At 52.7% G+C, this 15,130-nt stretch overlaps 1 protein-coding gene across 1 annotated transcript in view; it reads left to right on the top strand.

The window, feature by feature from the left end:
* Nucleotides 1–6: 6 nt before the first annotated feature.
* The window catches only part of polr2a (RNA polymerase II subunit A), a 41,059-nt gene continuing 25,935 nt past the window's right edge, over nucleotides 7–15,130 (top strand). The window contains exons 1-7 of the mRNA XM_078206945.1: nucleotides 7–87; nucleotides 4,736–4,830; nucleotides 4,944–5,147; nucleotides 6,611–6,833; nucleotides 9,214–9,397; nucleotides 11,961–12,132; nucleotides 14,637–14,742. Coding sequence (XP_078063071.1) covers nucleotides 15–87; nucleotides 4,736–4,830; nucleotides 4,944–5,147; nucleotides 6,611–6,833; nucleotides 9,214–9,397; nucleotides 11,961–12,132; nucleotides 14,637–14,742 — 1,057 coding nt within the window. The 5' untranslated portion in view covers nucleotides 7–14. The remainder of the gene's footprint in view (nucleotides 88–4,735; nucleotides 4,831–4,943; nucleotides 5,148–6,610; nucleotides 6,834–9,213; nucleotides 9,398–11,960; nucleotides 12,133–14,636; nucleotides 14,743–15,130) is intronic.

The following is a 15,130-nucleotide window of genomic DNA, read 5'->3' as shown; positions in this document are numbered from 1 at the left end:
TCACCTTCCTGGAGATGGGTCACGACATCACCAGACTGTTCTACAGCAACATCCAGACTGTCATCAACAACTGGCTATTGATCGAAGGTAACGGCTGAACGGCACCCTGGAGATATTAAACCGCAACACGTCCCGCGTTCGGTCTGCGCTGCTTCCGTCACTCCTCTTTGCGACGGGGGGGTTTACAAGAGATTTCTTTTTATTCATGGGCGTCGCCGGCTGGGCCCAGCATTTATTGCCCATTCCTAGTTGCCCTTGGAGGGCAGTTGAGAGTCAACCACATTGGCTGTGGCTCTGGAGTCACATGTAGGCCAGACCGGGGTAAGGACGGCAGATTTCCTTCCCTAAAGGGAACCAGATGGGTTTTCCCGACAATCGGGTCATCAGTAGATTCTTAATTCCAGATATTTTTTATTGAATTCAAATTCCACCGTCTGCCGTGGCGGGGATTCGAACCCGGGGTCCCCCAGAACATCAGCTGAGTTTCTGGATTAATAGTCTGGCGATAATGCCACTCGGCCGTCACCTACCCTCCCCTTTGCGTTTGTACAGAACTGTCCACCTCTGGCTCTGCCCTGTTCCTGTCAGTCTGTAGCCAGTCAGTCAGCGAACGGACTCCTGTCAATTGAAACTCAAAAACCAAAAGGCAAAGGATGAGTTAGGACACGGGCTTGGAGGGCCGAAGGGCCTGTTCCTGTGCTGTATTGTTCTGTGACACCGTGCGCCATCACTGGACCACACGGATTCCGCAATAACTTTTATATAAAATAAAATAAAAGGCGAGGGGTAAATATTTGAACAAGGGGGGGAAAGGATTGAAAAGATTAAGGGGTCGGGATGTGAGTTTAATGGATATCACCAGGCACGAAGGGCGGCACGGTAGCACAGTGGGTTAGCACTGCTGCTTCACAGCTCCAGGGTCCCGGGTTCGATTCCTGGCTCGGGTCACTGTCTGTGTGGAGTTTGCACGTTCTCCTCGTGTCTGCGTGGGTTTCCTCCGGGTGCTCCGGTTTCCTCCCACAGTCCAAAGATGTGCGGGTTAGGTTGATTGGCCAGGTTAAAAATTGCCCCTTAGAATCCTAAAATGCGTAGGTTAGAGGGATTAGCGGGTAAATATGTGGGGGTCGGGCCTGGGTGGGATTGTAGTCGGTGCAGACTCGATGGGCCGAATGGCCTCCTTCTGCACTGGAGGGATTCTATTCTATTCTATGAAGGGTTAAATGGGAAAACTAATTTGTTCCGGTACCGAGAACACGTAGAATCTCTGCAGTGCAGAAAGAGGCCATTCGGCCCATCGAGTCTGCACCGACCACAATCTCACCCAGGCCCTACTCCCATAACCCCATGCATTTACCCGAGCTAGTCCCCCTATCACTAAGCAGCAATCTTTAGCACGGCCAATCCACAGAACCTACACATCTTTGGACTGTGGAAGGGTTGATAGGGTTGTTAAGAAGGCGTACGGTGTGTTAGCTTTTATTGGGAGAGGGATTGAGTTTCGGAGCCAGGAGGTCATGCTGCAACTGTACAAAACTCTGGTGCGGCCGCATTTGGAGTATTGCGTACAGTTCTGGTCGCCGCATTATAGGAAGGATGTGGAAGTGTTGGAAAGGGTGCAGAGGAGATTTACCAGGATGTTGCCTGGTATGGTGGGAAAATCGTATGAGGAAAGGCTGGGGGACTTGAGGTTGTTTTCGTTAGAGAGAAGAAGGTTAAGAGGTGACTTAATAGAGGCATACAAGATGATCAGAGGATTAGATAGGGTGGATAGTGAGAGCCTTTTTCCTCGGATGGTGATGGCTAACACGAGGGGACATAGCTTTAAATTGAGGGGTGAGAGATATAGGACAGATGTTAGAGGTAGGTTCTTTACTCAGAGAGTAGTAAGGGCATGGAATGCCCTGCCTGCAGCAGTAGTGGACTCGTCAATGTTGAGAGCGTTCAAGTGGTTATTGGATAAACATATGGATGATATTGGAATAGTGTAGATTAGAGGGGCTTTAGATTGGTACCACTGGTCGGCGCAACATCGAGGGCCGAAGGGCCTGTACTGCGCTGTAATGTTCTATGGAACCGGAGCACCCGGAGGAAACCCACGCAGACACGGGGAGAACGTGCAGACTCCGCACCGACAGTGACCCCCAAGCCAGGAACCGAACCCGGGTCCCTGGCGCTGTGAGGCAGCAGCGCTAACCCACTGTGTCACCGTGCTGCCCCAAGATGCACAAGATCTATTCACAAGATCCAAAGATGTGCGGGTCAGTTGGATTGGCCATGCTGAATTGCCCCTCGGTATCAGGTGGGATAAATACGTGGGGTCGCGGGCCCTGGGTGCAGGCTCGGTGGGTCGAACAGCCTCTTTCTGCATAGGGACGCGCAAACTCCGCGCAGACAGTGACCCGATCCGGGAATCGAACCCGGGTCCCTGGCACTGTTCGACCCACAGAGCCTGTGCCCAGGGCCTGTGACCCCGTGCATTTGCTCTGCTAATCCACCTGACGCCGAGGGGCAATGGGCCACTGTGCCACCCTCTCCCAGCCCAGCCCCAGTGAGCTTCTCTGGTTTGTGTTCATCCTCCTTCCCTCACATGGTTGTGCTTCTGTGGCAGCCGTGTAGATTCACACAGGAGGTACAGTAATACTGGAGTGAGGGACTGTGGTGCTGCTGGACAGAACCCCATCTGTGAGCAGCAAAAGTCTCTCGCTCCGATAACTTTTTAAACAATGCTCACCTGCTATGTTGTCGGGGCCGGTTTGGGAGAAGACCTGTCCATTCACACGGAGAGCTGACGTTGCAGCCATCTCTCTGACGCTCTTCCCCCTTCAGCCTGATCGCCCCGGTGCTGTGGTTCACCGTGCTGTAAGTTGCTGCGGCCCCCTCTCTCTCTCTCTCCCCACTGGGTGATGCTGTGTGGGTTACCCAGCTCTGCGTTGTAGTGTGCTGATTCCTCCACCAGTGTGACGTGCCACTGTCCCTGTCCGACTGGAACCCCGGTTAACCCAGCAGCAAGCACGCTCCACTCACAACAGACTGGCTTGTCTCGAGTGACCGTCCCTATTATAGAAAGGATCTTATTAAAACTAGAAAGAGTTGCAGAAGAGATTTACTAGGATGCTCCCGGGACTTGATGGTTTGAGTTATAAGGAGAGGCTGGATAGACTGGGACATTTTTCCCTGGAGAGTAGGAGGCTGAGGGGTGACCTTATAGAGGTCTATAAAATAATGAGGGGCACAGATCAGCTAGATAGTCAATATCTTTTCCCAAAGGTAGGGGAGTCTAAAACCAGAGGGCGTAGGTTTAAGGGGAGAGATACAAAAGTGTCCAGAGGGACAATTTTCTCTCAGGGGGTGGTGAGTGTCTGGAACAAGCTGCCAGAGGCAGTAGTAGAGACGGGTACAATTTTGTCTTTTAAAAATCATTGAATTACATGGGTACGATGGGTATAGAGGGATATGGGGCCAAACGCAGGCAATTGGGATTAGTTTAGGGGTTTAAAACAAAAAGGGCAGCATGGACAAGTTGGGCCGAAGGGCCTGTTTCCGTGCTGTAAACCTCGATGACTGAATTTAACTTGATTCTCACTGCAGTGTTTTGAAAGTGGTTTTGTTTTATACGCTGAACCTGCTGACGGCAGACTCTCTCGATAGAAAGCTGCAGAGACCACTCAAAGCAACAGGAGGTGGCTATTTGGGGGAGGCGGTGGTATTGTCACTGGACTAGTAATCATAGAATCCAACAACGCAGAAAAAGGCCATTCGGCCCATCGAGTCTGCACCGACCACAATCCCACCCAGGCCCCATGTATTTACCCTAGCTAATCCCCCTGACACAAAGGGGCAATTTAGCACGGCCAATCCACACGTCTTTGGACTGTGGGAGGAAACCAGAACACCCGGAGGAAACCCACGCAGACACGCGGAGGACGTGCAGACTCCGCACAGTTACCCAAAGCCGGGAATTGAACCCAGGTACCTGGGCGCTGTGAGGCAGCAGTGCTAACCACTGTGTCACTGGGATTGACCCAGGTCCCTGGCGCTGTGAGGCAGCAGTGCTGACCACTGTGTCACCGTGCCGCCCATTCCATGCTGTTCTCTGTCTTTCTTCCTGACTCTCAGCGTGGTAAGAACTTGCGGAAACTGAGAAGGGATTCCTACCACTTTTGCACTAAGCTAGTAGTTAAAAATCGGGCTGTTTGTAGTGTATTATACACCACAAACACAGGGTTAGAGCAAAATTCCCTCTACACTGTCCCCATCTAACACTGTGTAAGAAGTCTCACAACACCAGGTTAAAGTCCAACAGGTTTATTTGGTAGCAAAATCCACTAGCTTTCGGAGCGCTGCCCCTTCGTCAGGTGAGTGTAACACTCACCCATCTAACACTCCCAGCTCAGGTACAGCACGGGGTTAGATACAGAGTAAAGCTCCCTCTACACTGTCCCCATCAAACACTCCCAGGACAGGTACAGCACGGGGTTAGATACAGAGTAAAGCTCCCTCTGCACTGTCCCCATCAAACACTCCCAGGACAGGTACAGCACGGGGTTAGATACAGAGTAAAGCTCCCTCTACACTGTCCCCATCAAACACTCCCAGGACAGGTACAGCACGGGGTTAGATACAGAGTAAAGCTCCCTCTACACTGTCCCCATCAAACACTCCCAGGACAGGTACAGCACGGGGTTAGATACAGAGAATCCCCGCTGGTTTTATAACGTATTTTGCTTTGTGACAGGTCACACGATTGGTATCGGAGACTCCATCGCTGATGCCAAAACCTACCAGGACATTCAGAATACCATCAAAAAGGCTAAGCAGGATGTGATAGAGGTGAGTTTGCTGCCGGAATCCTCCAGTCAGACGCGCACACACACTGTCCCTATCTGCTGCGGAGTCTCTCTGTGGCCAGGCCATGCTTGTTGCTGATCTCCTTGTCCCTGCAGGTTATCGAGAAAGCTCACAACAATGAACTGGAGCCCACCCCCGGTAACACTCTGCGCCAAACCTTTGAGAACCAGGTCAACCGGATCCTGAACGATGCCCGTGACAAAACCGGCTCCTCGGCACAGAAATCCCTGTCTGAATACAACAACTTCAAATCCATGGTGGTCGCCGGCTCCAAAGGATCCAAGATTAATATCTCTCAGGTGAGCTGCCTGCGCTCGGGTGCCACTTAACCCCACTCCTGCTGCTAACACAGCCTCGGTGAGGGTGGAGACGAGGTTCTACGTTGCCTCAGGTATTTTAAACTCTGAAGCAAAGACCTTGGTGAGACCATATTTGGAATATTGTGTGCAGTTCTGGTCACCTCACTATAAGGAGGATGTGGAAGCGCTGGAAAGAGTGCAGAGGAGATTTACCAGGATGCTGCCTGGTTTGGAGGGTAGGTCTTATGAGGAAAGGTTGAGGGAGCAAGGGCTGTTCTCTCTGGAGCGGAGGAGGCTGAGGGGAGACTTAATAGAGGTTTATAAAATGATGAAGGGGATAGATAGAGTGAACGTTCAAAGACTATTTCCTCGGGTGGATGGAGCTATTACAAGGAGGCATAACTATAGGGTTCATGGTGGGAGATACAGGAAGGATATCAGAGGTAGGTTCTTTACGCAGAGAGTGGTTGGGGTGTGGAATGGACTGCCTGCAGTGATAGTGGAGTCAGACACTTTAGGAACATTTAAGCGGTTATTGGATAGGCACATGGAGCACACCAGAATGATAGGGAGTGGGATAGCTTGATCTTGGTTTCAGATAAAGCTCGGCACAACATCGTGGGCCGAAGGGCCTGTTCTGTGCTGTACTGTTCTATGTTCTATGTAACACAGCGTTAGAGTAAAGCTCCCTCTACCCTGTCCCCCATCAAACACTCCCAGGACAGGTACAGCACGGGGTTAGATACAGAGTAAAGCTCCCTCTACACTGTCCCCCATCAAACACTCCCAGGACAGGTACAGCACAGGGTTAGATACAGAGTAAAGCTCCCTCTACACTGTCCCCATCAAACACTCCCAGGACAGGTACAGCACAGGGTTAGATACAGAGTAAAGCTCCCTCTACCCTGTCCCCCATCAAACACTCCCAGGACAGGTACAGCACGGGGTTAGATACAGAGTAAAGCTCCCTCTACACTGTCCCCCATCAAACACTCCCAGGACAGGTACAGCACGGGGTTAGATACAGAGTAAAGCTCCCTCTACACTGTCCCCATCAAACACTCCCAGGACAGGTACAGCACGGGGTTAGATACAGAGTGAAGCTCCCTCTACACTGTCCCCATCAAACACTCCCAGGACAGGTACAGCACGGGGTTAGATACAGAGTAAAGCTCCCTCTACACTGTCCCCATCAAACACTCCCAGGACAGGTACAGCACGGGGTTAGATACAGAGTGAAGCTCCCTCTACACTGTCCCCATCAAACACTCCCAGGACAAGTACAGCACGGGGTTAGATACAGAGTAAAGCTCCCTCTACCCTGTCCCCTATCAAACACTCCCAGGACAGGTACAGCACGGGGTTAGATACAGAGTAAAGCTCCCTCTACACTGTCCCCCACTCCCAGGACAGGTACAGCACGGGGTTAGACACACGGTCACAGATCTCCTTTCTCCACCCAGGTTATTGCTGTGGTTGGCCAGCAGAACGTGGAGGGGAAGCGGATTCCCTTTGGCTTCAAACACCGCACGCTTCCTCACTTCATCAAGGACGACTACGGCCCTGAGAGCAGAGGATTCGTGGAGAACTCTTACCTTGCCGGCCTGACCCCCACCGAGTTCTTCTTCCACGCCATGGGAGGCCGAGAGGGTCTGATTGATACCGCGGTGAAGACTGCCGAAACTGGTAATTCATTCGACGGCTAACACCCTCACTGACCCCTCTGCCGGGGGATCGGAACCAACTGCGATGGCCCTTGTAACTGAATAGCTCGTTGAAATCAATCACCCCCACTCCAACCCCCTTGTTATCTTTTGGTATTGAGGTGAGGAATGCAGGTTGGCCTGAGTGTGGTTAGCACTGCTGCTTCACAGCGCCAGGGACCCGGGTTCAATCCCAGCGGCACGGTGGCACAGTGGGTTAGCGCTGCTGCCTCACAGCGCCAGGGACCCGGGCTCAATCCCAGCGGCACAGTGGCACAGTGGGTTAGCACTGCTGCCTCACAGCGCCAGGGACCCGGGTTCAATCCCAGCGGCACGGTGGCACAGTGGGTTGGCGCTGCTGCCTCATAGCGCCAGGGACCCGGGTTCGATTCCCGGCTCGGGTCACTGTCTGTGCGGAGTCTGCACGTTCTCCCCGTGTCTGCGTGGGTTTCCTCCGGGTGCTCCGGTTTCCTCCCACACTGCAAAGATGTGCAGGTTAGAGGGATTGGCCATGCTAAATTGCCCCTTAGTGTCCAAAGATGTGCAGGTTAGGGGGATTGGCCATGCTAAATTGCCCCTTAGTGTCCAACGATGTGCAGCCATGATGTGGAGGTGCGGGCGATGGCCTGGGGTGGGCACAGTAAGAAGTCTCTCAACACCAGGTTAAAGTCCCAACAGGTTTATTTGGTATCATGAGCTTTTGGAGCACTGCTCCTTCGTCAGGAGTGGCGAGATAGGTTTCACAAACACTGCCATATGTAGACAGAGACTGTGCCAAGGTGCTGCGTAAACCACCTTCACACTGAGATGGCTTGTCTTTGTGGTGACAATCTTGCAACTGTGTCCTTGTATATGCTGCATTTGTGAAACCAACCTCGCCACTCATCTGATGAAGGAAAGATGTGCAGGTTAGGTGGATTGGCCGTGCTAAATTGTCCCTTAGTGTCCAAAGGTGTGTAGGTTAGGGGGATTGGCCATGCTAAATTGCCCCTTAGTGTCCAAAGATGTGCAGGTTAGGTGGATTGGCCATGCTAAATTGTCCCTTAGTGTCCAAAGATGTGCAGGTTAGGTGGATTGGCCGTGCTAAATTGTCCCTTAGTGTCCAAAGATGTGCAGGTTAGGTGGATTGGCCATGCTAAATTGTCCCTTAGTGTCCAAAGGTGTGTAGGTTAGGGGGATTGGCCATGCTAAATTGCCCCTTAGTGTCCAAAGATGTGCAGGTTAGGTGGATTGGCCGTGCTAAATTGTCCCTTAGTGTCCAAAGATGTGCAGGTTAGGTGGATTGGCCGTGCTAAATTGTCCCTTAGTGTCCAAAGGTGTGTAGGTTAGGGGGATTGGCCATGCTAAATTGCCCCTTAGTGTCCAAAGATGTGCAGGTTAGGTGGATTGGCCATGCTAAATTGTCCCTTAGTGTCCAAAGGTGTGTAGGTTAGGGGGATTGGCCATGCTAAATTGCCCCTTAGTGTCCAAAGGTGTGTAGGTTAGGGGGATTGGCCATGCTAAATTGCCCCTTAGTGTCCAAAGATGTGCAGGTTAGGTGGATTGGCCATGCTAAATTGCCCCTTAGTGTCCAAAGATGTGCAGGTTAGGTGGATTGGCCGTGCTAAATTGTCCCTTAGTGTCCAAAGATGTGCAGGTTAGGTGGATTGGCCGTGCTAAATTGTCCCTTAGTGTCCAAAGGTGTGTAGGTTAGGGGGATTGGCCATGCTAAATTGCCCCTTAGTGTCCAAAGATGTGCAGGTTAGGTGGATTGGCCGTGCTAAATTGTCCCTTAGTGTCCAAAGATGTGCAGGTTAGGTGGATTGGCCATGCTAAATTGCCCCTTAGTGCCAGGGGGATTAGCAGGGTAAATACATGGGATAGGACCTGGGTTGGGATTGCTGTTGGTGCGGACTCAATGCAGAAGGAGGCCATTCAGCCCACTGTAGTGATTCTGATCCCCCTATTCTTCGGATAGCGGCACCGATAATTCTACCTTGTTGGCACCCACCTGAGCGCGGACGCAGACTCGGTTCAGTGTCTGGTCCAAAAGGCTTCCCTGTGGCAGTGCCGGTGAGCCCTCGGTGCTGTCACGGGAGCTTCCCGTCTGCGAACCTGTTTGTCTCTCCAACGTTACTCCCGGTGGCTGTCGCTCAGGGAGCCCCACGTTGGCAGCGACGCCCTCTGGTGGTTCAGGGACTGTGCCAAGGTGCTGCGTAAACCATCTTCATACTGAGACGGCTTGTCTTTGTGGTGAGGGGGTGGCGGCAGCTGAGCGGGGGGGGGGTGGTTAGCTGCCGGCGTTGGGTGGAGAAGCACTCTGTGACGACGGGAAATTCTCTTCTCTTCCACCACCCACCCCCCCCCCCCCTCCCCCTTTCCAGGTTATATCCAGAGACGTTTGATCAAGTCGATGGAATCTGTGATGGTGAAATACGACGCTACGGTTCGCAACTCCATCAACCAGGTGATTCAGCTGCGTTACGGGGAGGACGGCCTGGCAGGCGAAAGTGTGGAATTCCAGAACCTGGCGTCGGTGAAACCCTCCCACAAGAACTTTGAGAAGAAGTGAGTCAAAGCGGAGGCCGGAATCTACAACCTGAAGAGAGAGAGAGAGCGCTGGAAAATCTCAGCAGGTCTGGCAGCGTCTGTAAGGCGAGAGAGAGGAGCTGGGGTTTCGAGTCCAGGCCACCCTTTGTCAAAGCTTCGTCCAGACTCGAAACGTCAGCTCCTCTCTCTCTCCTTACAGGGGCTGCCAGACCTGCTGAGATCTTCCAGCATTTTCCCTTCCGGTGGGAGAAGTGTGTCGTGTTTAAACAATAGACTCTAGGCTGCTCGGGTTAGAATGTCACCTGTAACATTGAACCTCTGCTCAGGTTAGAATGTCACCTGTAACACTGATTTGATTTATTATTGTCACGTATTGGGATACAGTGAGAAGTATTGTTTCTTGCGCGCTATACAGACAGAAACATGCCATTCATAAAGTTTGTTTATTAGTCACAAGTAGGCTGACATTAACACTACAATGAAGTTACTGTGAAAATCCCCCCTAGTCGCCACACTCCGGCGCCTGTTCGGGTAACACTGAGGGAGAATTTAGCACGGCCCAATGCACCCTAACCAGCACGTCTTTCAGACTGTGGGAGGAAACCGGAGCACCCGGAGGAAACCCGCGCAGACACGGGGAGAACGTGCAGACTCCGCACAGACAGTGACCCAAGCCGGGAATCGAACCCGGGTCCCTGGCGCTGTGAGGCAGCAGCGCTAACCCACTGTGCCACCGTGCCGCTGGGATTGAACCCGGGTCCCTGGCGCTGTGAGGCAGCAGCGCTAACCCACTGTGCCACCGTGCCGCTGGGATTGAACCCGGGTCCCTGGCGCTGTGAGGCAGCAGCGCTAACCCACTGTGCCACCGTGCCGCTGGGATTGAACCCGGGTCCCTGGCGCTGTGAGGCAGCAGCGCTAACCCGCTGTACCACCCTGTACATGGGGGAGAAGGGAAAGGATTTGATTTATTATTGTCACATGTACTGGGATACGGTGAAAAGTATTGTTTCTTGCGTGCTATACAGACAGAGCATACCATTCATAGAGAAGGAAAGGAGGGAGTGCAGAATGTAGTGTTACAGTCATAGCTAGGGTGTAGAGAAAGATCAACTTAATGCGAGGTCGGTCCATTCAAAAGTCTGATGGCAGCAGGGAAGAAGCTGTTCTTGAGTCGGTTGGTACGTGACCTCAGACTTCCCGACGGAAGAAGGTGGAAGAGAGAATATCCGGGGTGCGTGGGGGGTCCTTGATTATGCTGGCTGCTTTGCTGAGGCAGCGGGAAGTGTAGACAGAGTCAATGGATGGGAGGCCGGGTTTGCGTGATGGATTGGGCTACATTCACGACCCTTTGTAGTTTCTTGCGGTCTTGGTCAGAGCAGGAGCCCCAGACCAAGCTGTGATACAACCAGAAAGAATGCTTTCTATGGGGCATCTGTAAATGTTGGTGAGAGTCGTAGCTGACATGCCGAATTTCCTTAGTCTTCTGAGAAAGTAGAGGCGTTGGTGTAAGACTCTGTCTGGAACATCTCTCGCCGTTACATAGAACCTGAGGACGTTCTGAAGCAGCAAAAACCCACAATGATGGTCTGACCAATCCCTGTGATTAGTTTCTCTTTGCTCGGTCCCATCCTGAAACATTTATTCTTCGTTCAGGTGGTTCTTCCCCCTGGCAGGATATTATACATTCCTGATCCTGACCCACTCTGCATTTTGCTGGTTGTTGGTCAGTGGCATGAATGTTCCCTCCGAGGAGATGTTTATTCTTCCGCCTCCAGTTTCTGGGCTGTGGGGGAAACCACGAACCTTCCTGGGACTGGGTCAAACTCTGCAGAGGCCACTGCCAGGCTAGCACCATTCAACTTGAACCCTGTGCTAAAGGTGAAACGATCTAAGGTTTCCTTCAGTTAGCTCGCGAGATTTGGGTGAAGTGGAGAGGGGGTGGGAATGGATTTCGCAATGGCGGGGGGGGGTGGGATCCAACATCTCCAGTTGGCACAGTGGGTTAGCCCTGCTGCCTCACAGCGCCAGGGACCTGGGTTTGAATCCGGCCTCGGGTGACTGTGCGGAGTCTGCATGTTCTCCCCGTGTCTGCGTGGGTTTCCTCCGGGTGCTCCGGTTTCCTCCTACAGTCCTAAAGATGTGAGGGTTAGAGGGATTGGCGGGGGGATTAGCAGGGTAAATACGTCGGGTTACGGGGATGGGGCTTGGGTGGGTTTGTTGTTGGTGGTGCAGGCTCGATGGGCCGAATGGCCGTCTCCTGTGCTGTAGGGATCCAGGCTCGATGGGCCGAATGGCCTCCTCCTCCTGCGCTGTAGGGATCCAGGCTCGATGGGCCGAATGGCCTCCTCCTGCGCTGCAGGGGATCCAGGCTCGATGGGCTGAATGGCCTCCTCCTGCGCTGCAGGGATCCAGGCTCGATGGGCCGAATGGCCTCCTCCTGCGCTGCAGGGGATCCAGGCTCGATGGGCCGAATGGCCTCCTCCTGCTCTGTAGGGATCCAGGCTCGATGGGCCGAATGGCCTCCTCCTGCTCTGTAGGGGATCCACTCTCTGACCTTTGGGCCCTCTCTGCTTCCCGACAGGTTCAAGCTGGAGTACACGAACGAGCGAACCTTGCGTAGAACGCTGCAGGAAGACATCGTGAAGGAAATCCTCAGCAACGCTGCCATTCAAAACGAGCTGGAGGTGGAGTTTGAAAAGATGAGGGATGACCGCGAGGTCCTTCGGGCCGTTTTCCCCACCGGAGACAGCAAGGTAAAATGGTCAGCCGCTCGACCCCGATGGACCAACTCAAACCTCCTAATCAGCCGGCAATTTAACCCCATCCTGCCTTTCCCCCTCTGGGAGCCCTTAACGTTCCAACACACGAGATATTCATAGTCATAGAGGTTTCCAGCATGGAAACAGGCCCTTCGGCTCAACTTGTCCATACTGCCCCTTTTCTTTAACCTCTAAGCTAGTCCTAATTCCCCACGTTTGGCCCATATCCCTCTATACCCATCGTACCCATGTAATGCTTTTTAAAAGACAAAATTGTACCCGCCTCTACTACTGCCTGTGGCAGCTTGTTCCAGACACTCACCACCCTCTGTGTGAAATAATTGCCCCTCTGGACCTTTTTGTATCTCTCCCCTCTCACCGTAAACCTATGCCCTCTAGTTTTAGACTCCCCTACCTTTGGGAAAAGATATTGACTATCTAGCTGATCTGTGCCCCTCATTATTTTATAGACCTCTATAAGATCACCCCTCAGCCTCCTACGCTCCAGAGAAAAAAGTCCCAGTCTATCCAGCCTCTCCTTATAACTCAATCTATCAAGTCCCGGTAGCATCCTGGTAAATCTTTTCTGCACTCTTTCCAGTTTAATAATATCCTTTCTATAGTAGGGCCTGTTTCCTGTGTTGTACTGTTCTTTGTTCTTTTGTATCTCTCCCCTCTCACCCTAAACCTATGCCCTCTAGTTTTAGACTCCCCTACCTTTGGGGAAAAGATGTTGACTATCGAGCTGATCTGTGCCCCCCATTATTTTATAGACCTCTATAAGATCACCCTCTTGAATCCCATTCAAACGGCTGTGACTCGTTGTAAATGGGATGTGAAGCCCAGTTAGAGTGATGCTCTCTGTCTCTCTGAGTGCCCTCTGGTCCCTCGTCCACTGGCCCCCAATTGGAAGCAAGCTGTCCTGGGAGGCGCTGCGTTCAAACCTTAATCCATCCCCACGATCGTGCAGTGCTGGAGGGTGTGCCGCCTTATCAGAGGTGCCATGCTGCAGTCCGGGACACTTGGCTGCCCTGCCAGTCTGAAGTGGTATCAGTGAATGCCGCTCTGTCTGACTGGGGACATTCTGATACTTGGTTTGCGAGCAGTGACCCCCCTCCCTGCCCCCAACAACCCCTTCCCCAGGGTATAAAGTCCATCAGTCATTCAACTCACTGTAGTCATAGGGAACTAATCACTATCCCTCAGCAATCAGTTTGAAATGGGTCGGGGCGATTCACAAAGAGACGAGCTGGGGTGTAAAATTTAACATTGATCAGAATAGAATCCCTACAGTACAGGAGGCCATTCGGCCCATCGAGTCTGCACCCACCGCAATCCCACCCGGGCCCTATTCCCGTAAGCCCGCACATTTCACCCTACTGATTCCCCTGACACCAAGGGGTAATTCAGCAGGGCCGATGCACCCTAACCAGCACACTTTTGGAGTGTGGGAGGAAACCGGAGGAAACCCACGCAGACACGGGGAGAACGTGCAGACTCCGCACAGACAGTGACCCAAGGCCGGGAATCAAACCCGGGTCCCTGGCGCTGTGAGGCAGCAGCGCTGACAAACAGAACAAAGAACAATACAGCACAGGAACGGGCCCTTCGGCCCTCCAAGCCCACGCCGCTCCCTGGTCCAAACTAGACCATTCTTTTGTATCCCTCCATTCCCACTCCGTTCATGTGGCTATCTAGATAAGTCTTAAACGTTCCCAGTGTGTCCGCCTCCACCACCTTGCCCGGCAGCGCATTCCAGGCCCCCACCACCCTCTGTGTAAAATACGTCCTTCTGATATCTGTGTTAAACCTCCCCCCCCCCCCCCCCTCACCTTGAACCTATGACCCCTCGTGAACGTCACCACCGACCTGGGAAAAAAGCTTCCCACCGTTCACCCTATCTATGCCTTTCATAATTTTATACACCTCTATTAGGTCACCCCTCATCCTCCGTCTTTCCAGTGAGAACAACCCCAGTTTACCCAATCTCTCCTCATAACTAAGCCCTTCCATACCAGGCAACATCCTGGTAAACCTCCTCTGCACTCTCTCCAAAGCCTCCACGTCCTTCTGGTAGCGTGGCGACCAGAACTGGGCGCAGTATTCCAAATGCGGCCGAACCAACGTTCTATACAACTGCGACATCAGACCCCAACTTTTATACTCGGTGCCCCGTCCTATAAAGGCAAGCATGCCATATGCCTTCTTCACCACCTTCTCCACCTGTGACGTCACCTTCAAGGATCTGTGGACTTGTACACCCAGGTCCCTCTGTGGCCCTAACCCGCTGTGCCACCCAAGGAAATGTTGTCGCAGTTTTTCTAACCAGCAATTATACAGCACAGACCACTGGGTGAGGAGTTCGTCCGTTATAGGAGCAGAATTAGGCCACTCGGCCCATTGAGTCCAATCATGGCTGACGAGCTCCTCGTCCCCAGTCTCCTGCCACAGACGGATGATTTGACCCAGGGTTGCTTGTTGTGTTTCCTTGCCTGCAGGTGGTCCTACCCTGTAACCTGCTCCGCATGATTTGGAACGCTCAGAAAATCTTCCACATCAACACACGCACAGCGACTGATCTCCACCCGATTCGTGTGATCGAAGGTCAGTGAGTGAAGCCAGCTCCAGCGGGGGTTGGGGGTCCCTGAAAGGCGAGACGATTCGAATATTCCCCCGCTGAAACGGGCTGTCCGGGGCCCCATCGGGTCTGCTGCTGTTACTGAGAGTGTTCCTCTTCCCTCCCCTCACTCTCGTTAACTTTCCAAACCAATCTTAACTCGACAAATCTAACCCGCCCATGTTAATGGTCTCCTTAGGCAGCTGTCAATTCCACATTCTGACCACCAGCACATTAACACTCTTGGAATCAGAGAATCCCTACAGTGCGGAAGGAGGCCATTCGGCCCATCGAGCCTGTACTGGCAATGATGCCACCCAGGCCATCTTTCCGTGTTTTTCCTAGTGGATAAAGGGGGTTTAGAGTTAGACCAGT

The sequence above is a fragment of the Mustelus asterias genome, unplaced genomic scaffold (assembly GCF_964213995.1).
Source record: "Mustelus asterias unplaced genomic scaffold, sMusAst1.hap1.1 HAP1_SCAFFOLD_1908, whole genome shotgun sequence".
Taxonomy (NCBI): domain Eukaryota; kingdom Metazoa; phylum Chordata; class Chondrichthyes; order Carcharhiniformes; family Triakidae; genus Mustelus; species Mustelus asterias.
The sequence above is the reverse complement of the archived record's forward strand: the minus strand, read 5'-3'. Positions and strand labels throughout refer to the sequence as shown.